The 22,581-nt window shown below is 44.3% G+C and overlaps 2 protein-coding genes across 2 annotated transcripts in view; both read left to right on the top strand.

Annotated features, from left to right (window-relative positions):
• The window catches only part of tbc1d14 (TBC1 domain family, member 14), a 30,337-nt gene extending 14,104 nt beyond the window's left edge, over positions 1–16,233 (top strand). The window contains exons 5-15 of the mRNA XM_070854445.1: positions 6,098–6,222; positions 7,337–7,419; positions 7,648–7,765; positions 8,463–8,569; positions 10,196–10,276; positions 10,416–10,504; positions 10,763–10,834; positions 12,997–13,125; positions 13,762–13,871; positions 15,121–15,379; positions 15,474–16,233. Coding sequence (XP_070710546.1) covers positions 6,098–6,222; positions 7,337–7,419; positions 7,648–7,765; positions 8,463–8,569; positions 10,196–10,276; positions 10,416–10,504; positions 10,763–10,834; positions 12,997–13,125; positions 13,762–13,871; positions 15,121–15,379; positions 15,474–15,530 — 1,230 coding nt within the window. The 3' untranslated portion in view covers positions 15,531–16,233. The remainder of the gene's footprint in view (positions 1–6,097; positions 6,223–7,336; positions 7,420–7,647; positions 7,766–8,462; positions 8,570–10,195; positions 10,277–10,415; positions 10,505–10,762; positions 10,835–12,996; positions 13,126–13,761; positions 13,872–15,120; positions 15,380–15,473) is intronic.
• Positions 16,234–19,472: 3,239 nt separating this feature from the next.
• On the top strand, positions 19,473–20,710 carry ccl36.1 (chemokine (C-C motif) ligand 36, duplicate 1). The gene is made up of 3 exons (XM_070854330.1): positions 19,473–19,854; positions 19,941–20,055; positions 20,403–20,710. The coding sequence occupies exons 1-3, from the start codon at positions 19,785–19,787 to the stop codon at positions 20,494–20,496; spliced, it is 279 nt and encodes a 92-aa protein (XP_070710431.1). The 5' UTR covers positions 19,473–19,784; the 3' UTR covers positions 20,497–20,710.
• Positions 20,711–22,581: the final 1,871 nt, after the last annotated feature.

Here is a 22,581-nt window from a genome sequence, read left to right on the forward strand (position 1 = left end):
TGCTGACACACACACAGGCGCACACAGCAGCAGCAGCAATAGACCTGATGCAGAGCCGCTCAGCGTAGCGTCACAGGAGAGAGAGACAGAGAGAGAGAGAGAGAGAGAGAGGAAGGGTGGGGGGGATAGAGGGGTATCATGCTGCTGCTGCTGCATCGTTTCCAATGCGGGGTGTGTCCCTCTGTCAGCAGCCTGACTGTCCCTCTGCCCTCCCTTTTCACCTCCTCCTCATCCTCGTCCTGTGGCTCCCGGGTGCCCTGTTGCCAGGAGTAAACCCGCGGGAGCAGCGATGACGCTAGGCTAGGGTTTTGGAAACGAAGACCCACCGGAGGACTGGCTGTCTGTAAGGAACCGCAGCGTTCATGGTGAGTGAGCATTTGCACTGTGAGGACCAGCGGGTGAGCGCGGTGACCCACTGTGTCTCCCCCTGTCTGGCAGTAGCGGAGGGCATTGGTAGTCAGAGCGTGACGGAGAGGCAGCGGGGGAAGAGGACGGCTCAGGTTTCACATAATAGCCTCTTTCAGCTTGTGGGAGCTCTGTGCTTTGTGGTGGCTGTGTTGAGGAGCGGGGTCGTGATGAAAATGTTCCGTTTCCTGCTTGTGTTGACGGCCGAATGTCCGCTCAGGAGATGAGCCATCTTCATCGCATGTAACTCGACCTGTAGCCTTCAACAAAAGCACGTGCAGCAGTGTGACAGCACGTCTCTTTTCTATTTTGGCTTTTTGAGGCATGCCGAGGGATTTCCTCCTGCTGTTATCGCTGGTACAGTTAAAGGGAGACAGAGCTCATTGGACAGATTGAATCAGTGGGAGTCTGTTTATTTCCGCTTCCCAGTAAAACCTGCTCGGTTAGAAAAAAAGCAGTGGATTAGATCTGAGCGTTGGGTGTCAGTGCTCGTTGTTCCATCTGTTAGTCTGGATACTGTACATTGTCTTCATTTTGTCTCCACAAAGCTGCCAGGTCATTACAGCCTCACTAACAGACTTGTGCTCCCCCTCAGCAGCTCCCCTGTGCAAACAGCAGTGTCGGCTGCTGTGTGCCAAAGAACACTACATACAAATGAAATCATTGTTTGAAATTCATTCAGATATATTTAATCACATCGGCAACATTGTATCAGATCTAATAGGCGTCATTTGCAGTTTTCGGATATGGTAACAGTGTGACTAAAGCATTTGCACAGCCCACATTCAGTGGAATTGTTCGATAATGAAGTGAGCAGAAACAAAACACTGGAAGAACTGAGTTGTAATGGAATTAAATAGTGTGCTGGTGTAAGCTTACCTCACAAATAGAAAAGGTAACGTATGTATCCTGATGCAGTAATTGTTCTGTAAATTCAGTGTACAGACAAAAACAACTGCCTCACACAAGACTCCACTTGTCTTCAAAACTAAAGGCTCAAAACGGTGAATCTAACATTCTCTCAAAATGGAAGCTTTAAGGTTCCAAATAAGAGCAATATTTTCAAGGGTTACAGGTTTGAAGGTAATCGGTGCACATAAACACCAGCCTGACTTCATGCCCCCTCCTGCTCTGTGTTTACAGTCTCTCTCTCCTCCTCCATGACTGCCCACATCACATTACCTTACCAGGCAGCTGGATTTGTGAGATCACACTAAAACTGCAGCCAAATCTTTACCTGTGGACATCGCACGGTATCCACTGTCATATCACCCAAAGCTGTGACGGTATTGTGATAGAATTTGAGGGGCATTTGTGGTCAGTGAACTTGTAGCCTGTCCTACAATAGCTGCCAAACAAACACACAGAGGCCATCTGACTCATTCACACTTTGTCCCGAGCCTGGTGAGCTTTGCTCTGGGACTGCCGCAAGCAATTTGCAGTTAAAAGCTGTGAGTCTGGCATGCAGTGAAACAAGGCTAAGCACCCCGCTGTGGCTTTTCATCTTGCAGCTTACATTACCGAGGAAGCCAGTGATGTTTTCACAAAGATATGATGCACAGGTATTAATCCAAGGCAGCACAGGAGGACCGTTTGCAAGTGTGGTGTCTTTTCAAGCCCACTTAGCCCTTTTAGTATGTGGAAGAAGCATCAAAATGCATCTACCCAGGTAGTGCTTTAGTGTAATTGTGTGAGAATTCTTCCTAGTGTCTCTAGTTTTAAGGCCATTAGCAGCCTGCATGGCAGCCATTCAGTGCAGCCAGAGAGCTCTAACACCACTAACAGGAAATTGGAGGACTTTCCTGAACGCTAGCACGACAAAGCTGGTCACCATGGCGGCAGGTCATTGTGGGATACAGTTGCTATTCCATCAACTAAAAGCTGCTACCTCAGACACGGAAAGGGTAAAGTTCCACCCCAGAAGGGAGGAGATGGGATGGATTTGTTACCATTGTTGAAAAAAAATGAGAAAAAACAAGTTTATTCGTCGAGATAACCAAAGATTCTGGTCTTTGTTGCCAGGTAGCAACATGAAACACAGAGGAGCCAGTTATGTGGTGTGATCAGTTGTACACTTGTTTCTGCAAAGTTAACTATGAGCCGAGGGCCCTTCATTATCTGTTTGCATCAGTACGCCAGTTTGAAGTTATGTATTCTGATGGCCTGTCTCACTAAGCAGGATCACTTTGTTGAATAAAAACCCCTCAACCTGGCCAAACTTAGACACATACTGTAGACTGGAGTACAAAGGTGGGAGTCCCTGAGCTCACACTTTCCTTAGTGTTAGTGCCACAGACAAAACAAGGAGTCTGTTGCAGTAGAAATGGTAAGCAGAGCTCCAGGAAGAGTCAGTAAGTGGTGATGTGTAATCTGTTTCCTTCTCCTTTCTCTGTGCTCTCCTCTCGTCAGCTGAAGTGCTGATTCACCAGTAGGATTAGTTGTTGAGTGGCACAGGGATGTACAGTACTGTGCTCAGCCTCTACTCGATTTTGCCCCAGGGTCTGACAGTGGCACTGGCAGCGGTTCAGCTACTTTCTCACCCACACAATACTTTTACACCCCTCACTTCTCTATTTGCACAGCACGTCCTCTGCACCGTCCTTTCCGTACATACCCCTCCACACGGCTTCACGCGTGCCCCGTGCTTGTGCATCACCTTGTCTGTAGCACCTGCATTGCTGCTGAGCCGATGCCAGATTGCCCTTTCCCTCCTCCCCCCACATCCCACCTCATTCTCCTCTTCCTGTGTCCCCCCTCTGTCTGCAGTAATCATCCATTCTGCAGGCGCAAAGCTCAGACTAACCTTTTTTTATCGATCTGCAGCTGCTCCCTTGGGTACACACTGTCTGTAATGAACCAAGCAGCAGTACATACATGTTACGTGGCATCTCGTTACAAGGAGGTTCAATGGGCAAGAAACGGTCAGATTGAAAACAAACCTCCAAGCTAAACTTTAGGAGAGAAAAACGAAGGCAAACTGAGAGATTATTACCCAAGGTGTATGTGAAATTCATGGTTCAACTTTGACCCTCTGTGCTTACTGTAGTTGCAGTAAGGGATTATTAGTGACATTTCAGGTGCGCACATATTCGGCTCAACCTCAAAATATAGTGGTTTAGATAACCTGGCTAAATTAGGGGATTGTTTACAACCTGTCTGAGCACCATTTTACCAAACCCCCCAAAAACAGTACCCGCCAAAAACATTTACTTCACTAGTGTTGGGACTATTTTGATTACAGCATTGAATTCTGAGTCCAAAACAGAGGAAGTTATTGTATCAGATGTGTCGCTCCAGCTCCTCTGTCTGAGGAGTAGACTGTTATGAGTCAGAAGCCAATGGTGCAAATCCATCTCATGAATAAACTGTGCAAATTTAAAACCATGAAAGACCTTCCTGTCAGTGGAAGGTGTCAGCTTCAGCATAATTCAAATTACATGTAAACAGAAGGCCTTTTTATCAGGCTCTGAAATCTCCCCTCTACTCAGCCGTAGGGTGATTTAGACCAAACCTGCAGCCCGGTGATAGTGCTCGGCACAGCGCAGTCACAGAAGGGATAGGAGGGGAGGGAGGGAGAGAGAGACGGATGCCGAACAGATGAAAGTGAGGATATGCTTGGCAAAAGAAGAAGACGACAAGCAGGGGAAAGTACACACATGAGAATAGTGACTCACCCTCTGTGTAAGGCTCTGCTCTCATCCCAGGACTGAGTGCAGTCCCACCCATGAATCACCCCCATGCTCCTGGAATGGTTTTCCACTAGCACGCTTAACTTCCAGCCTCACTTGCCCTTCATCAGCTCCCTTCATTTCTCTCCGTCTTCAGTGTCATCTGCTGTCATATTTTAAGCATTCATCTCTCCGGCTTTCCCTTCATCCATCTCCTCCTCTCTCCTCATTCACATCACCCTGCTCCCCTTATTTAATTAATTAGATGATACCCGGCTATGACTTTGAACTGTGACACTTCTTCTACGAGCCTTTGGAAGTTAATAAAAGTAGATATTACTGACTGCTCTCTCATAGCTTAAAACACACAACAGCATTTTTTGTTTATTTTAGCTTTAGTTTCAGTTTAACTACGTTTGCAACCATTTGCCATTTACCAAATGTTAGCATGCTAACATGTTAAATAATACATAGGTCAGATTACAGCCTCACAGAGCTGCTAGCATGGCTGTAGAATCTTGTTTTAGCTTTTTCTCATCTTTATGGCATTTTTTTTTTATCATCCCGGTAAAGAACCTAGCCTCCCACCCCCCTGTGTAAGTAAAGGTCATGGCTATTAACATTAATTCAGGGTGACTTTATGCCTTTTTATGTCTCTCCTCTCTCTTTTGTGTTGTGGTGTCCCGCCCTCCTCCTAAAGCAAAAATTCAATCTGATTGAATTACCTTTATTTGTCCCCCAGGGCCAATGGAGAGCAGGCCCTGGTGCCGCAGACACCAACACAAAAGGCAGATTAATACCACGGGCTGCATCACCAACAGTCATGCATGCACACTCACACGCTCCTACCAGGAATAGATTTTCCTGCCTGCATCGTGGCCTGTGCTGATCAATGTGAACGGCCCTGTGGCAGCACGGTGTTAAGCTGATTGCTTGCAGTCTTCGGCCTGCATTATTAACCAGCTCAGTGCAGGCTGGAGGCCATATTGGACACACAGAGGGGTATGTGTGTGTGCGCTCGTATTGCACTTGACCTATTTACAGTAGCTCCCTAATTAACCAGTATTTTTCAACAGGCTCCTCCAAAGGTCTTCCCTGAACTATCTGGGCTCTAGCAGCTCCTTAATGCTGACTTGGAGCTCAGAGCTGCAACCCCCCCCCCCCCCCCCCCACACACACACACACACACACACACATACACAACCTGCAAGTCAGCTGATAGTTGGCCTTGTGTTAACTGCTCTGAGGCCTTGGCTGTAACAGACTGAAAGTCACATGGCCCCCTTTCCCTATAGGCCTGTGTCACACCCCCAGTGGTGGAGCAGCCTCATTAGACACCAGCTGACATGCTCAGAGTCCAACAGAGCGTTGTCACAAAGTCGTCAAGACATTTCTCTGTATTTCTGTGTGGCTCAATGTACACATGTAAGTCCTCTCTACCATCTCTATTCTTTATCCTCTCCACACCCGCTTCATCCCAGTGGTCTGTGTCTGACCGCAGCATTAGTTTTGAGGTCACCTGTGAGCCTCATGGCAGTTTTCTCAGGCTTTGCAGCCACATGAATGCCCTTTGACCTGGAATATAAAGCAACTAATCCACCAATTCCCCTGCGCTATACACTGTGTGTGTGTGTGTGTGTGTGTGTGTGTGTGTGTGTGTGTGTGTGTGTGTGTGTGTGTGTGTGTGTGTGTGTGTGTGTGTGTGTGTGTGTGTGTGTGTGTGTGTGTGTGTGTGTGTGTGTGTGTGTGTGTGTGTGTGTGTGTGTGTGTGTGTGTGTGTGTGTGTGTGTGTGTGTGTGTGTGTGTGTGTGTGTGTGTGTGTGTGTGTGTGTGTGTGTGTGTGTGTGTGTGTGTGTGTGTGTGTGTGTGTGTGTGTGTGTGAGAAAGTGTTGCCGACCTCTCACCGCCAGCAGCAATGTGAAACTAAATTTAGCTCAAATGAAATTGACTTTAAAAGCTAGTCGGTTTCCCTTAAACCCTCCTCTTTAACTTGTGTGTCTAAATCAAGCCTCTTTTGTTGTCAGGAATATGAAACAAAGAGTGGCAGAGCTGGACCTGGCAACCCGACATCTCCCAGGCAGAGCGTGAGGAAAAACCTGGACTTTGAGCCCCTCTCCACCACCGCACTTATACTGGAGGACAGACCTGCGTATGTAAACACACTCTGCAGATTGTTGGACCATCCCACATTTTTCTGTTTCAGACAATGAAGCCACCTCTGTTCTCTGTCCGTCTCCATCTTCTCCCTTCATTCCTTCCTTATCAGTCCTCCTTCCTGTAACGGGTCATCCAGTACTATTGCAGCTCTCGCTGCGTCTGTGCTCGGCGGTGAAAGAGAAGTGCTGCTGAAAGTTTAATGGCCCTCCCTCAGCCTGGCTCCATTACTCTACGCTTTTTTAGCATTCTGTTAACATACAGACACAGACGGGGTATGCTGGGCTTCGTCCTTCATTCATTGGTGCTGCTCAGCCACAACATTAGCTCTGCTGCAGGGGAACATGGCGAATACAAACAATAGTATGATTTTAGTCCAGTTTCCTGTGTGAACACAAGGAAGTTAATTCTGTCACCATGACTGGCAAAACTGAGATCAACTGCTGCTCAGGTCCTTTGCTGCATGCAGCCTCTCACCTCTGTTCCCTCTTCACTGTCTCCCCCTGCTGGTAAAAAAATAAAGTAGACATCCAGATGTCTAGAAACATGCACATGCTTAAGTTTCAGTGTTGCTGGCTTGGTAACACTAGAGTGCACCAGCTATTCATACTTGTAGAATAGGAGAGGAATATTTTATTAGTAACATTCAACTGGACTGACAAGAACCAGTTAAACATTTCCTTGCGACAAGTGTAAAAAGAGAAAATATTTGCAGTAAAACAAATGCTAATGTTATCACCTGAAATTACAGAATGAGCATGCTATAAAAAAAAAAAGATAATCACATGTGCATTTATTAGTGTTTTCTGGAGCTCTCAATCACAAATTAGGGTTCATCAGCAGACGTAGTGGGCACAGAGCAGTGAGATGTGGTTGAAAGCTCCAAAAGAAGCTAATGAATGCACTTTGAGTTTTTCTCCACACTAATATTTCCATTTGACAAAGGTCCATTTAGTAGCTTTTCTTGGGTTTTCACTCATATGGCATGATCACCACGAGCACAAGTTGCCCAGTTGTCTTAGAGAGTAGATTTTTGTTCAACAGGAAAAATGCAAATCAAGCTCCAAGCCGCTCACCCACTTCCCTGCGCTCATGTTTTTACCTTCCAGTAATCTGCCGGCCAAGCCAGCCGAGGAGGCACAGAAGCACCGACAGCAGTATGAAGAGATGGTGGCCCAGGCCAAGAAGAGAGGTGAGCAATTAATGACCAATTAATCAAGGTTCCTTTACTGTCTTCTACCAGAACATTCTGCTGCAGGTCCTGTCTGGATCACTGGAATCCATAACCACTGCAAACAAGAATACCCTGGAATCTTTAAAGTTATTTAAAGCAAACACTTGCAATGTATTTCCTCCTCCTTTGTCCTCTTCTATTAACCTTTCCCACTGTTCCCACCTCTCTCCACTTCCCTGTCTGTAGAGTTGAAGGATGCTCAGAGGAGAAAGAAGCAGCTGGAGGACCGGTGTAAGCTGGAGGAGAGCATTGGCACAGCCGCCCAGACCTGGAACCAGGAGATCCTGCCTAACTGGAGTGCAATGTGAGTACAAACAAAGACAAAGCATAGAAGAACTGCTGTTCCAACTATCTCTTAAAACAAGGAACAGTGTACTGCTGACTGTTTTGATACTGGCACTGGTTGATGTGTTCTTAAAGTCTTTGTGCTTAAATTCCTGAATGTGAGTGGACCTGTTATTGAATGTAAAAGTTGAAAAGTGTCCAGGTTCCTTTCATGTCAGATTAAATGCAGCATATTGCTCTCACTGCGTTCAATTCACCTTTATTGATCCATAGCAGTTAGCTTAGAAATCAAATACAAAGCAGAGCTGGAGCATGATTTCTACTATGGCTCAAACTGTGAGAAAGGAATAACGTAGTAGACCTGACTGAATGTATAAAGAACTGTGTGTGTGTGTGTGTGTGTGTGGGAGGATCAGTTTCCAAACCAACACTGGCGATCCCACCAGACCAGTTCTGGTTTACTCACTGCACATTACTTCTGCTGATGAGTTTATGGGAAGATGTTGGCAAACATGAGGATGTCCTCATCCTGATGGCACCATCATGTGACACAGTAGAGAAGTTGAAGGCCCTCAGTTTGATACATGAAATGTACATACAAGTGTGTTGCTCTGAGCATAAAACATATTACATGGCCAATTTATCTCATTAATTAAGTCGTCTGTAAAATGATGTGCTAAACTGAAACTGTGTTTCCACATGTAACCCTCCACCAGGTGTACATCTCGACGAGTGAGAGACCTGTGGTGGCAGGGCATCCCCCCCAGTGTCAGAGGCAAAGTGTGGAGCCTGGCTGTGGGCAACGAGCTCAACATCACACATGGTACATGGGAGCGAGTGTGCATCTGAGTATGTGTGTTATTTATGATGAGAAGAAAAGGCTCGTTAAGTAATGATACCTAACTGGTAATTGGCTGTCTTAATGTCCACTGTTACCTTTTAACAGTATGGCCTTCTCCTTTTTATACATACCAGACACTACATTGGCTCATATATAGCACACGTGCACACACACACACACAGAGTTGGGTGTAGCAGTTCGTCTCAGTGCTTGTAATTGAATAAGTGGGAGTGAGATGGATAAAAGAGGAAGGAACAGTGTGTCCATTAGGAAGGAGCATGGTCCAATGATTCCCCTAGTACAAGAGGGAACAACCAGCATTTTAATGAGTCCTCGAGTCTGGATACACACACACACACACACACACACACACACACTCTCACACACTCTCTCGCTAAGGGAGTACCAACTTCAAATCACTCAGCAAAAGCTCCTCCGCACCCTCAAGGCTACTTGCAGATAAGCGCTCGCTGACTGCTGAGCTGGTCCTCTGTGCTTTATACTACTCAGCCTTTTAAATGGAGCACAGTCCTATGCATTACAGCTGTGCATACACACACACACACACACACAAAGCTCAGTCCCCAATGTCTGTCTATTCATAAGTAGCAGCTCAGTGACTGCGGCCCCCCATTTTCTACTGTTGCTAAGTTTGCGAAATCTAATGGTACTGAGGTGTACTGCTGGTACTTTAAGACCTTTAGCACCCAATAGGCACAATGTTCTTAAAAAAGATGGAGTCCTTCTTAATGTCATAACTCGGTCAAATCTGAGCACACACACAGTCATGATGCACATATTTTTAGATTCAATGTGGCATACACTTCCTGAGGATATCATTATCTCCATTGAGAATAACCCTCCATATTGACACGTGTATCGGTGTAGCAGTTAACTCTGTATTTCCTGTATACATACAAGGCTTAAAGTGACGAAAACTGTACTGACAATATCATTTTTTCTTTTTTTCATTCGGTCAACATAGCATTATTAGCAATGTGCAAAAAAAAACCCAGTTGGTAGTATATGTGAATCGTGGTTCTTACATCAAACAGTTATCCCCAATAAAAATAATCCCCAATCGAATAACAATGCTGGCTCATTAGGAAAAAGTCTGAAACGTTGCTGTTATTATAAGACATCTGTATAATTGCTCTTTTTACTAAGTGCATCTTCACATTAGAGTCACTTCTCATCTCAGCTGCTAGCAAGCCTGCTCAGCTTGGCCTGTAGTTTCCATTGTCTGCAGTCAATATTAATCTGCTGGAGTTGGGTACCGTACAAGGTCAGGGCCACCAGTGCAGAGCTCCATGCCACATCCCAGACAGCTCATTATTTTGATCCAGCATCTCCTCACTAGAGGGCAGCCCCAGGTCAAAGCACATCGTGAGAGGTTCCGTGAACTGCAACAACACTAGCGTCTTCTTGAAATGGAAGGAGAGCTGTTGCTTGTAATCACCTTTAGTGTTCCTGCTGCAGAGTAATGTGAAGAGGTGAATGCTTTTATCACCTGAAGAGCTTTCTGTCCAGTCATCATGTTCTCCGCTCAGTGTCTTCAGGCTTAGTCTCCCTCCCCTCTCTCATATTGACTGTACTGTGTCCCTGCAGAGCTGTATAGCATCTGTCTGGCCCGGGCAAAAGAAAAGTGGAAGACCACGCCAGCACCTTCCTCAGAGACGGAAACTGAAGGTAGAGGCAAAATAGAAAATATTCTGATGTTGGCCATATTAATATGACTAAACTCATCTTTTTTAAAACAAAAAACCTATAGTAGAATATATTAGAGGTCATTATGTACATGTTTCTTAATGCTTTGCCGTTCTTCCAGATGCTGGCTCATCAGATCGGGAGTCGAGCCTGGAGCTGATCAAGCTGGACATCTCAAGAACCTTCCCCCACCTGTGTATCTTCCAGCAGGTCAGTGAGAGAGGCTCAGCCACCCCAGACAATATTAATGTTTGAAATTGTACAAAAGAGTTTTGTCTGTTTTCTCATTCTGCCTTTGTAGTTTAATACAGTGTTACCCAGGTAACCTTGGTGTGAGGCAGTGAAGCTCTGATATTATTCTATCAAAGTAAATCTAACACTGGCATTTCTTGGGAAGGGAGTGTGTGCATGTGTGCATTTCTGGCCTGTTTGCTCCATTGTCTTCATTATTTCTTTGTTCATTATCAGGGCGGTCCATATCATGATGTGCTGCACAGCATTCTGGGAGCATACACTTGTTACCGGCCAGACGTTGGCTACGTAAGTCACGCACACAAGACACAGCATAACGGTGATCTTCATTTAACACAGAGCAGAGCCAAGAAAGTAGACCCATAAAACACTGTTGTTTTATGGGTCCTCATGCATGTGTGACACCTGTGTCTCTAAATGAGGCATGTTTGTGCTTTTGTGTCAATATGAAATTGAGAAAAACAGGACAAAACACATTAAGCTATAGTGACAGTTAAAGTAACTAAAACTGAACTAAACTTAGTTAAAGTAAGTGAACTTTGAGGTGTACAGTAGCTCTTTTTGCATAATATGAAGGTTAAAAATGACACAGCACAGACTTGGATCGCCCACATAACGCCTACAGAGTCTGTTATCACCTTAAATAACCAAAGCTTGATTGTGGTTGGGATGACTGACGGCTGGCGGTATTTGAGTTCCACTCAGCGGGACGGTAGACAATATTCTTTGGGTCTATATTTCAGAAGGGAAAGTCCCCCGTTGTCACTAAGCTCAATGACTCTGTCCAAACGCATATAAAGCAAGACTAGTCATTTATCTACAATGTTCCTTCTGCTTATATGTTCAGGGAGCATGGATTCTTACCAAATCAACCATAAATGAGCTGCAGACATCTCATCAGTATGCTTTTAAATCACCCAAAAATGTTTGCAAGACAATATTGGAGTTTAACACTGAAACTCTTCCAGTTGACGTTTGAGCTGAGACTTGGGCTGTGACTGAGGCCAGACATGTGCTGGTGTAGGGCAGGTCAGGGGGATGGCTCAGGTCCCCCAAGAATTGGACTGGTTTGACCCCACATGTGTCAGAAGGTAGCAGATCGGCTGGTTTTGTTGTTCAGCACAGCAAAAAGTGCCCAAATTTGAGGTTGAATTAAATTATGAATAACAAATGAATCCTAGTTATTAATCATTTAGTATTTAAATTGTATTCATATCTCGTGGATCATAAAATGTTTGGCCACAATAATGCAGCATGAAAGACACAGGCACAACATCCGACGGCAATAAAACAGGACTGAGTAGAGACCAAGGCAGACCAGAACTAGAGACCATCTAATGATGGGATCAGTCCAGCTGCAACGCCAAATCGGTGTGAATGGTGCCGTGGAACACATGACACGAGAGGAGACGGTCTGGCAGAACAGGTGCACTGTTGCAGACGTATTTAATGTGCCAAAAATAGCTGTTAGTGAAGCTTCCAAAAGTCAAGGGCCCTAAGTAGAGTTTTGTGACACACAGTTGTGACGCTGGTAATAAGAACGAGACTCAGCGGGTAGATGGATGGAGTAACTGTGGAGGGTCTGAAACTGAGCAGTCAGCTCAACTCTTCTCTGAAATTCCACATCGCTGCAGCTGCAGCACTCATCATGCCTTTCACATCATCACAGCCATCCAATCAGCGGGCTACCCCATACCTGCCTCATGTTCAGAACGTCTCTACAGGCTTTTCTGCAGCACGTAGGTGTGATTTCCCAGTTAACAAACATCACCATCTTTTCCTTCCATCCACCCTCCTCCTCCCTCCAAGGACAGTTACTAGTCACATGACCCATTACAGTCCTGACCCTCCCCTCCACTGCTCGTCCATATTTGTTTCATATGTCCCAATCAGAACATCTCGTGATACATGATATATACTTGAAATCAAACCTGAAGATTGAAGCATGAACTTGACTTTTCTGACTATGTTTCTGACGTCATGCTGTGCTCTTCGGTTGTACACCTCTGTGTGCACCTCCGCAGCGCTTCAGAGCCGCTTTGTGCTCATAGATGCTGCGGTTTGTCTTATTGTTCTTCACCGCAACCCCATGCAGTAGAAATGACTGTGACTTCCTGCACTGACCCCAACCTCCAGCTGCTACACACACACACACAATCTATGCATTCATCTCTGTGTAGGTTTTTTTTTTTTTTTGTTTTGTTCTTTGTATCTTTCTGCATCAGCATTTCATCAGTTTCTAGCTTAAATATCCAGACGGAAGCTGAACTATGTGTGATTGTAAATTCCAGTTTTACACTAGAGTGTTTTTAAATGAGCAACAGTATTGATGATGGTGTTGCGATGTAATATTCACCTTTATCAGGTGTTAACTTGCTACCAGTGTCTTTGTCTGGCCTCACATTCAGAGACAGAAGTCACACTCTGTGTGTGTGTGTGTGTGTGTTTAGGTGCAGGGAATGTCGTTCATCGCAGCAGTGCTGATCCTGAACCTGGACACAGCTGATGCCTTCATAGCTTTTGCCAACCTGCTCAACAAGCCCTGTCAGATGGCCTTCTTCAGAGTCGACCACAGCCTTGTCAGTACACACACACACACACACACACACACACACACACGCACATGCAGTTTCCACCCTACCTCTTCAAATTTGCACAAAATCCATTCTGTCATAGTCAAGAGTGCAAACCAATATAACAACACTTACAATATAGGACACAATACATTTTAAATAGTTTATTTTTGTCTCTGCTGTTTTAAGCTGAGACCATCATTGCAACAAATCATCGTTCTCATTATCAATTAATCTGTTGATTATTTTCTCAATTATCAAATGTCGGCAAATTGAGTCACAATTTCCCAGAGGCCAATGTGACTTCTTCCAGTGTCTTATTTTGTTTGACAGAACTGATACAAGATATTTAGTTTAAAATTATAGAGGAAACAAGCAGATCTTCACAATTAAGAACCTGGAACCAGATTATTTGGCCATTTTTTTTGAAACGACTGGAAAACAATTAGTCAACGATCAGACCTGTTGCTGATAAATATTCTGTCGTCGCAGCTCTGATTTCAGTGTTTTGGTTACTTTGCCATAAATTGTGCAGAAATTGCTGGTTCACTTCTACTGAAGACTCACTGGCCTGCTGAGTGAACACAATGTGGTTTCTGCGTGAAATGTATTCTATAAAACCACCTTCTCTTTTCTCTACAGATGTTGACCTATTTTTCAGCATTTGAAGTGTTCTTTGAAGAAAACCTACCAAAGCTCTTTGCACATTTCAAGAAAAATAACCTGACTCCGGATATTTATTTAATCGACTGGTGAGTCTTTTTTTTTTTTTTTGGTGTTCTGTGTCCTTTCTACCTCATTTCCTTTGTTGTCCACATAAACCACAGTGTTAATACCTTAAAAGGAGCCCTTTGAAATGCTTACCATTGTGTCATTTCACAGATTCAATATTTTATATATATATATATATATATATATATATATATATATATATATATATATATATATATATATATATATATATATATATATATATATATATATATATATATATATATATATATATATATATATATATATATATATATATATATATATATATATATATGTGAAGGAGGAGTAACACTCCACCTACATGCATGGTGCACTTTGTTCTCCATCCTGTCAAATGTGTGGCCTTTCTCACATTGAGCCTGTGAAGGTTTCACTGTCAGGTGGGTTTCTGAGTAAACAGGGCAGGCTGCCAGTGTGGACAGGGGTCTGTGCCTGTTTGGTCTCTAACCACTTATTCCTGTCTCTACTAAACTGTCACTATCAATAAATGGGGGGGGGGGCATTTGTCAGTATTATACAGTTGTATTTGGTACTACTATATACTATACTACTATAGAAGCAACCCACCTTGAAATGTGCATTAATGCTATACTGTATTGATGCACAGCTTCAAATGTAGCACATATATTCAGTGCTTGTCTCTTTTCATTTTTGCATCTTCTGTAGTTGAGTCACTGTACTGAGGTCAGCGTTTGTATTTTTGAACCTGGGCCCTACTTTTGAATGTTTTAGGGTTTGGTAGGAACAAAAAGTGTTGGCCCAGTAGATTGTCTCAGCTGGTTACCTCAGCTGTTATCCTTTGTGGCAACTCAAATCATCAAAGTACATCTACTACAAGTGCTTGTTTTCACTACTAACAGGCTCAGATTATTGTTCTAACAACGTTACAGAAAGGATCCCTACTCTGTTGGCGGGTCTTCTGTGAGGTTAAATGACTGAAGAGAATGGTATAACGGTTGTTTCACGGTTAAGCAAAAAGGATCTTACAGGTCTGTTTCTGTTGAGATTCATTCCACAGTGTTGTCAGACACTTCAAATAACAATCTGAGCCTGTCAGTGGCAGAAATGAGCATTTTTAGTGGTTGTGCTTTGATCAGGCAGTTTCCCTGAAGGATTACATTACAGCCATTGTAGGCAGTCACGTCAAACCCAAAATATGGAAAACTACACTCCAGGGTTAGAAAATCCAGAAGTTATCCTTTAAGCGCGTCGTCCCTCTCCCTCCAGGATCTTCACTCTGTACAGCAAGTCTCTGCCGCTGGACCTGGCCTGTCGGGTGTGGGACGTGTTCTGCAGAGACAACGAGGAGTTCTTGTTCCGCACGGGGCTGGGCCTGCTGCGTCTCTACCAGGACGTCCTCACCTCCATGGACTTCATCCACATGGCGCAGTTCCTCACGCGCCTGCCCGACCTCATTCCTGCCGAGCAGCTCTTCCAGCACATTGCCGCAATTCACATGACCAGCCGCAACAGGAAGTGGGCGCAGGTAGGGTGCTGCAGCTTTACCTACCCCTGGCAGGTTTTTGCTTGATACTGTTGCTAACATGTTTTTTTAACTGCACCCCCTTCCGTCTGCTCAGGTCCTGCAGGCGTTACAGAAGGATCAGGAGCGAGGCAGCCCGGTGCTGAAGCGCTAAGCTGAGATCAGAGGAAAAGCGTCACATACTAAGGGACTCAACCAGAAAAATGGACTCTAAGCAAGCCGGATGCACCTGAGAAAGACCTTTGCTCAACTTCAACGGGACACATCTGGTTGTAGCCGCTGTGATAAACCTCTCCAGAGCCGTGTCACTGCTCTAACTGGACCCAGGACTCTGGAGGGTGGTCTGTCAGTGATGAGGGAGGGGTGTTCTAAAGGAATACGAGGCCTTATATATCTCCCACCACCCCCTCCTCTGCTCTGCTCAGAGACCCAGCAATGGACTGGAAAGTGTAGCTGGTGGAGGCTGAAGAATGTATCGCACACTCCCACACACACACATACCAACCAGGTCTCCGCAGACCAGAGGAAACCACGCAGATAGCAGTTACCGCTCAAATCCTCCTCCGCTTCTCTGCTGTCAACTCTTTCTGCCTCCAGCTCCACCTGTCTTTTCTTTAAGTTTAGCTATTTCTTTATGTTTTCCATCTTCAACTCCCCACTCTCTAAAGAATAACAGTCAGGGAAAGTCCTAGAGTGACACCTCCAGAGTCAGACCTGTGAACGACGTCAGCTAGTGTCTTTCTGTGTCTCTTCTGCACCCAGTCCATTCCTTCGTTCACGTCCTCTGAGCTCGGTGGTGTCTCTTGGCCTGTGTGCAGTTCAGTTGTCAGTACAAGCCTGTTTCTCGAACCATTCCACGAAGTCACCTCTCAGTTAAAGCCGAAGATGCACACGACCCTTTGCGCTGTCGGTTAAACACCCGAAGACAAAGCGCTGCATTGTTACATGAAAGGAAATGTTTGAACCGTCTTAAAAGAGGCGATAGGCTGCCTGTAAAATGTGTTTTACAGTATGTTCTTGTCAATGAAACTGGAGTAAATAATGAGTTAAGTGGCTGTTTGACACACTGCACAGTGTCAGACATGGCCTCCCCCTGCCCTTAATGTTTGAAGTACATTTCATCCTGTTGGTGTTCTGATCCCTGATGTCTTGGTGTGAGTGTGACGTCTTTAGATTCTTAATTTATTTAATATTTATCAAAAGGACGATGGGACTTGTTCCGGTCAAATGAAGGGTTACTGCTGGGCCTCACCCAAACTTGTCTGGAGTGCCTCCTTGCTTGATCTTAAACAACACTGAAGCGTAGGCAAGAAGCTGTGACTCGAGTGGCATTGTTCATGTACTAGCCTGTGTGCCTGAAGGATTAAAAGTGCAATAGAGGCAGATCACTTCATTCATTCATTTTGTACATCAGCGTAACTAAGACAGGCGATATTCAAGAAGGTTCGGCCACTATGCTGTCAATGTGGGGATCATTGTGGCAGAATGGCACATGAAGAATATGCTGAATTAGTTATTAGCAGTTCCTGTTTACAGTGTACACAAGGATGTGCAGGCAACGATCACTGGATTACTTTGAAACTGAAGAAAACTTAAAAACATGATGATTCTCAGGCAAGTTCTGCTCTCATAAGGAGGTCTTTTTTTTTTTTTCTTTAATTTCCAAGCTGATTTATGGGATGTTTATTCGTGACTTAATGATATCCTAGGGAACTGGAAGTCACACTGAATCCTACAATATGCCTATCATGTCCGTGTGTTTTAAATTTGACTGAGTTATGACTCATGAGCCGCGAGCCACAGCTGCTGCTCCAGTTCTTTTTAGAACACCAGCCCGCACCTGTTCTCATCATCTCACGCAGCACCCTCTGCCTACCACCTCTCCATCCACACTCCCCCTTCAACTCCCCCGCATCCGCCTGGAGAGGCCTCACAGCAGAGAACCTCTGCTCGGAAGCAACACAGGACGCGCTGGGTATCGAATGCAAAACATTCCCTTGTTCCAGCTTCTCACTCGTGAGGATTTGCTGCTTTATTTGTATTTTTTGTGTCTTGTTTGATAGAACATTGAATATGTTCATTAATGGGATGGTTGATCAAACCAAGCGAGCAACTTGAGGACGTCGTCTAGTGACACTGTGATGTCCTCGATCAGCTCAGGCCAAGCAAAGCAACGCTTGGTAGCAGTAAAATTGCTTGTTTGGGTGGCAGGCTCTTGTTATTCCCCCCCCCCGACGCTGCATTCACTCTGTGGTTAATGTGTCATCCTGACCAGCAGTGGGTGGGGTCGTGTATTACCAGCACTGTGGTGATGAGCTAACATACCGTGGGCTGGACTGTGCAAACATAGTACGATACATTTTCTTGATGATGAAACAAGAACAGTGAAGCGCCGTCTCACTGTTGATGCCACGTTAGTGTGAAGTCTTCTCGTCATGCTGCTCTCACCTGCTCATTGGGTCAGAGTGGAGAAACGACGCTTGTCAGCGTGAACACAGTAACCGTCCCGTTTTTTACTCGTGAACCTGCTTCACCCGATGTGCTGTGCTACTGATCTCCATGTGTGATGGACTACCTTTTTGTCATGTTAGTGGTGTCTGTGTGTGCTTTCTGGACCACAGCAAAACAGGAAGCGCCTTTCATTCGTACATCATCCCGCTAACAGGCGCCGTCGGTGTGTGTTGACATCAGCTGAGCACCACGCTGCACACTTTCTCATCTCCCCTCTCGACTAGCCCCCCTCCCTCCCCCCGCTGCACCAGTGTGTGGTGACACACTGCAGGACTGCAATAAAGCTTTTTGCACATACATGGAAGCCTTTGAGTTGTGCCTCATATCACCACTTTGTCATCACTCGCAGGTTTAAAAGGGTTGTTGGTCCATTTATTTTTCTTTCTTTTTGGTTTTTGTGCTTTAAGTAGTTACCCAACTGAAGTGTGTGTGTGTGTGTGTGTGTTTCATGTGTATATGTGGTTAATCAGAATTTTCAGAATGAGATCTGTTAGTTACTAGTTGTTACATTAACGGCTGGCTTGTGTATCCACTGACCCTCCCAGCTCTACCAACACTACCTGCTTCCTGCCCCCTCCATCTTAGAGCACACACTGTACGATCCACAGCAGTCACAAACAGACTTCAATCAAACTACATTTGAGTAAAAGTGTAATCTGCTGTTTGATTCGCTGGATATTTGTTCTTTTCTGGGTTCTGTTTGCTATGAATTGTCTTTTTGTTTGTTTCCCCTCAGAGACCCGTGTACTGTAGAGGACTGATAGACATACATGGAGACAGCACAGGGTTACCATGCAGCTGTATCTCACTTGAAATGTATATAAACAATGGTTTTATTAAAATAAAGAGGTGTACATATTCAACGGGGAGCAGTTCGCTCTTTCTTTGCTCACTTTTTACAGGCAGTGCACAAAAACACTGAAGACTTCCTAACGTGAAGAGCAAAACATTCTCCGTGGGTTAGTCCCTCTGAGCGCCCCCCCCCCCCCCGTCACTGTCACTCATTTTGTTAATATAAAAAGAGAAGTGCAGCTTTAAGCCAAACATAGCAAGCCTTGTTGCAGCATTGCATTCTGGTTATGCATTCCTGTGTTACTGTTCTACCCCTCAGCTCTTTGACTCTCAGTGAATGATGCTCTGTGCTAAAGGAGCACTTCACCAATTTCTTCAGTACAAATCCACGTGTGAAAACAGCTGTATAAAGTCTTTGTGGCTCTGCAGTGGGCTCTCTAAGGTCTGAGGAAATCACCCCGACGACGCCAGTGGGGTTGTTTGCTTGTTTTTCATCAAGTGCATTATGGGAAATTGGATCTGGTGTTTGGGCTTCAAAGGGCAAATGTGGAGAAGAACAATTTGTAAATCAACATGTTTCTTAAATTTTTGTTAAAAATTCAGAATTGAACTACTTCTAGTAGTCGCTACGGCATCTTGGGCGTTTGATTGAGAATGAGAGCGGGGGACGTAACGCCAGTCACTGCTGAGCACTTCTGTCTGTCATCTTGTAGATGCTGGAAAACTGGGAGCCCTTTTGTTCTCCTTGGACGCCTTTTATTCTATAATGACTAAAGAGTTTTTAGGGCCAGTGCAACGATTGCGGCGACTGGTTTTGCTACTCTTTGCTCTGAGCTGCATCTCTGGGCTAACCACAAGTGCATCCTCTGCAGTCTACCCTCACCTTTTCGAAATACTAAGTGGAAAGTTTCTGTCACAGGCAACTTCAGTCCCCTTGAAACCACAGCCGCCGCCTCCTCTTCCACACCAATGACACCTTTTTTTTTCTCCTAAACCCTTTTGATCTTGATAAACGTAACACCGCGCATCTGTCGCTGAGAAGCCCTTTACTGCAGGTGAAGAGCAGCTGCATTACTGACCTGACCATCGGACATATCGAGCCATCATGAGGAACAGTCGCATCCTTCTGCTCTGCATCCTGGGAGCTGCTCTGCTGTCCTCAGTGATGAGCAACAGTAAGATCTGATCGTGTCGACTTACTGTGTTACAGGTTATTTCTCCAACGGTCTGACGGAACATTCTTTTCCATGCTGTTCCTCAGGTTCTGCAGGAGGTCCTGACGAGTGCTGCTTCAAGTACTACCCAAGAAGACTGAACAAAAACCTCATCCGCTCATATTACATGACTGATTACCGCTGCTCGAAGACTGGAGCCATGTAAGTGCTGAACACTCACTTTACTTTGCCCTCAATATGTTTCACACAATGATCTAAAATAATTACAAGTTATGGACATTTAAAAAAAAAAAAAAAAAAATCCATACATTTTTCCATACAAAAATTCATAAATGCTGCACACGTCATTTTTACTATTATAGATAATTATATACACATTTTCATTTCCTCATTAGATAAACAGTGAATTGAATAAATCTTGAATTTGTTATTCGTTATAAACCCTAATTTTGGTCTCTACTTACTATGTTCTACTTTGTATATATCTTTCTTTAAGATGATAACTAATAAAACACTAAACACTAAAGTTTTCCCCTCCCTCCTCTCAGTCTGGTTACACAGAAGTCTCGTCACATCTGCGTGGACCCGAGTCTCTCCTGGGTCGAGACCATCATGAGAAGCCTGGACGAAAAGACCTTTTAAACCAGCCGCCTCCTCGTCCTCCTTCGAGCTACTTTATTCGTGGCTTTTGTTTTGCTTCATCGTATCACATCATGCAGGATGAAATGCATGTTACAACCTGGTATTAATGTGAAAATCTGTTAAAGTGAGCCTGCATAAGCCTTCTCCTCTCTGTCTGTCATTGCTCTTGGATGCAACACTGTATTTTAAAAGCCAAAGAAATAAACAGTTTGCCTTCACACTTGATATATCTTCTTCTCCATTCTCTCCGATCTGTTCCACAAAGTCTTACGGTCTGGTAAGGCCTGAGGCATTTCTCTGGGGCAGTGGTGCTTTTTGCACTATTTGGGCGGTAAGACAATATTCTAAGAAAGCAGCCCCTCCTCTGCTCTGAGGAGACTGACAGTAGAGTTCAGTAGGTTTGGCTCAATGTGCAATTACTGAGGCTCAATTATGTGATCAACAGCCTGCGTCTGTTAATGCAGGTGAAGACTAATATGTCTGAAGTTTACTGCCTGACTACACAGTGGGAAACATTTCCTGTTAACATTGTCATTGGAGGGATGCTAGCATGCTAATGTTAGCCTTTAATTAAAGCACCACTGCGCCCCGAGCCTCGTGTGACCCCTGACTCTTAGTGTCGTGTAAAGAGTGATGGCCAAAGAGGGGCAAAGCTTAAGTTACGTTCAGATTCAGCAGGCTATTTCAAACGTGCTTCCTTTTGAGGGAGCTTCAGCCTCCTGAGATCTCTCCACACATTATAATTAAATGTTGCAAAAATAGTATGACGGCAAAAATATGGTGAACATGCATGTAGCGTGGAAAACATCAGCAATCTGTACTTCCTGTAAACCCTGAACAGCTACAAGGTGGATAGCTGCTGAAATAAACTAAAATAGTGTTCTGTAGGTGTGTGTTTTAACTGAACAAGCAGACACTCTATCACACAAGCAACGATCAGCCTGTTTGTTGTGGTGTCTGTGGTGTTCTGTCCATTCTGCAGTTTATATCCCACTGCCCACGGGGACACATACAGCCTTTCTCAGGTGAGAGAAACTCCACTGAAAATATCTTCTACTGTTTTATTCTTGCATAAATATGTCACAATTATCATCAGTAATAACCCCTATGACATCCTAAGACGGTCTGTTTGGAGAGTTTATAGTTTATAGTAGAAGTATTCTATATATTCAGCTGTCATTATGTATTTCATGTATTTCATATTTATGTATAATGTCATTTGTTTTCTTAAACCATACTTTTCATAAGTTTGTTCATACATTGTGCTCCCTATCACTCATATGTCAGCCATTGCTGCAGAAATTCTCCTGTCCAATTTAACCAACACTTTTATGATATTCCACCTCCTGTGAAGTAGATCTGATTGGCTCCAGTAGGACCTGCTAGCTAAAGTCTACATGTATTTCCTACGGCGAGCGAGGGGAGGAGCCTCTCACTGCACGGAAGCTTCAAGTCAATCAAAGTCGACAAGGTTGTGAGTTCAACAAGACAAATACACACCCAGCAGATGTGGACCCTGTTTAAATGCAAATCTTGGCACATCCAAATACACTGAATACACAGTTTGCAAAGGTTAATTGTGGTTTAAGTTTCACTGTGATGTTTGGAAGAGTTTGATAAATAAAGTTGAGAAGATATACACTTTATTTATCAAGAATAAATCACACTGTCACAATCATTTCATGAGAAGAGGGAGAAAAACATTTGATTCCAACTTTATGGGCAACAGTGAATTATATTGTTATTTGTTATATGCAGTATTTAATCTTTGCTTGATTATCTTACCAGTTATTTAACTAGTTTTCTCTGTTGGAAGGTGGAGGACATTTTAGTTTGATCGTTTCTCTAAGACACTTCACATGATGCACTGACAAACACTTGTATGTTAATGAACAAGGGAATATATAATAAAGTAGTGTGTACACAGGGCGGCTCGGTAGCATCACATTGTCAACAGCTAGCATTAAACCTGTAATAAGCAGGGCTCTACTCCTATTTTCTCTCTACACATTATTTACACTTACTGGTAGAGGGTCCTGTATTGATCCACGTGGGAAATGGATTTGTGGACTTCACTTGGCCAAC

The sequence above is a fragment of the Pempheris klunzingeri genome, chromosome 23, assembly GCF_042242105.1.
Source record: "Pempheris klunzingeri isolate RE-2024b chromosome 23, fPemKlu1.hap1, whole genome shotgun sequence".
Taxonomy (NCBI): domain Eukaryota; kingdom Metazoa; phylum Chordata; class Actinopteri; order Acropomatiformes; family Pempheridae; genus Pempheris; species Pempheris klunzingeri.

Coding starts and splice junctions, on each gene's coding strand:
- ccl36.1 (XM_070854330.1), top strand. CDS start 19,785: ATGAGGAACAGTCGCATCCTTCTGCTCTGCATCCTGGGAGCTGCTCTG. Junction 19,855..19,940: donor GTCCTCAGTGATGAGCAACA/GTAAGATCTGAT, acceptor GCTGTTCCTCAG/GTTCTGCAGGAGGTCCTGAC. Junction 20,056..20,402: donor TGCTCGAAGACTGGAGCCAT/GTAAGTGCTGAA, acceptor CCCTCCTCTCAG/TCTGGTTACACAGAAGTCTC.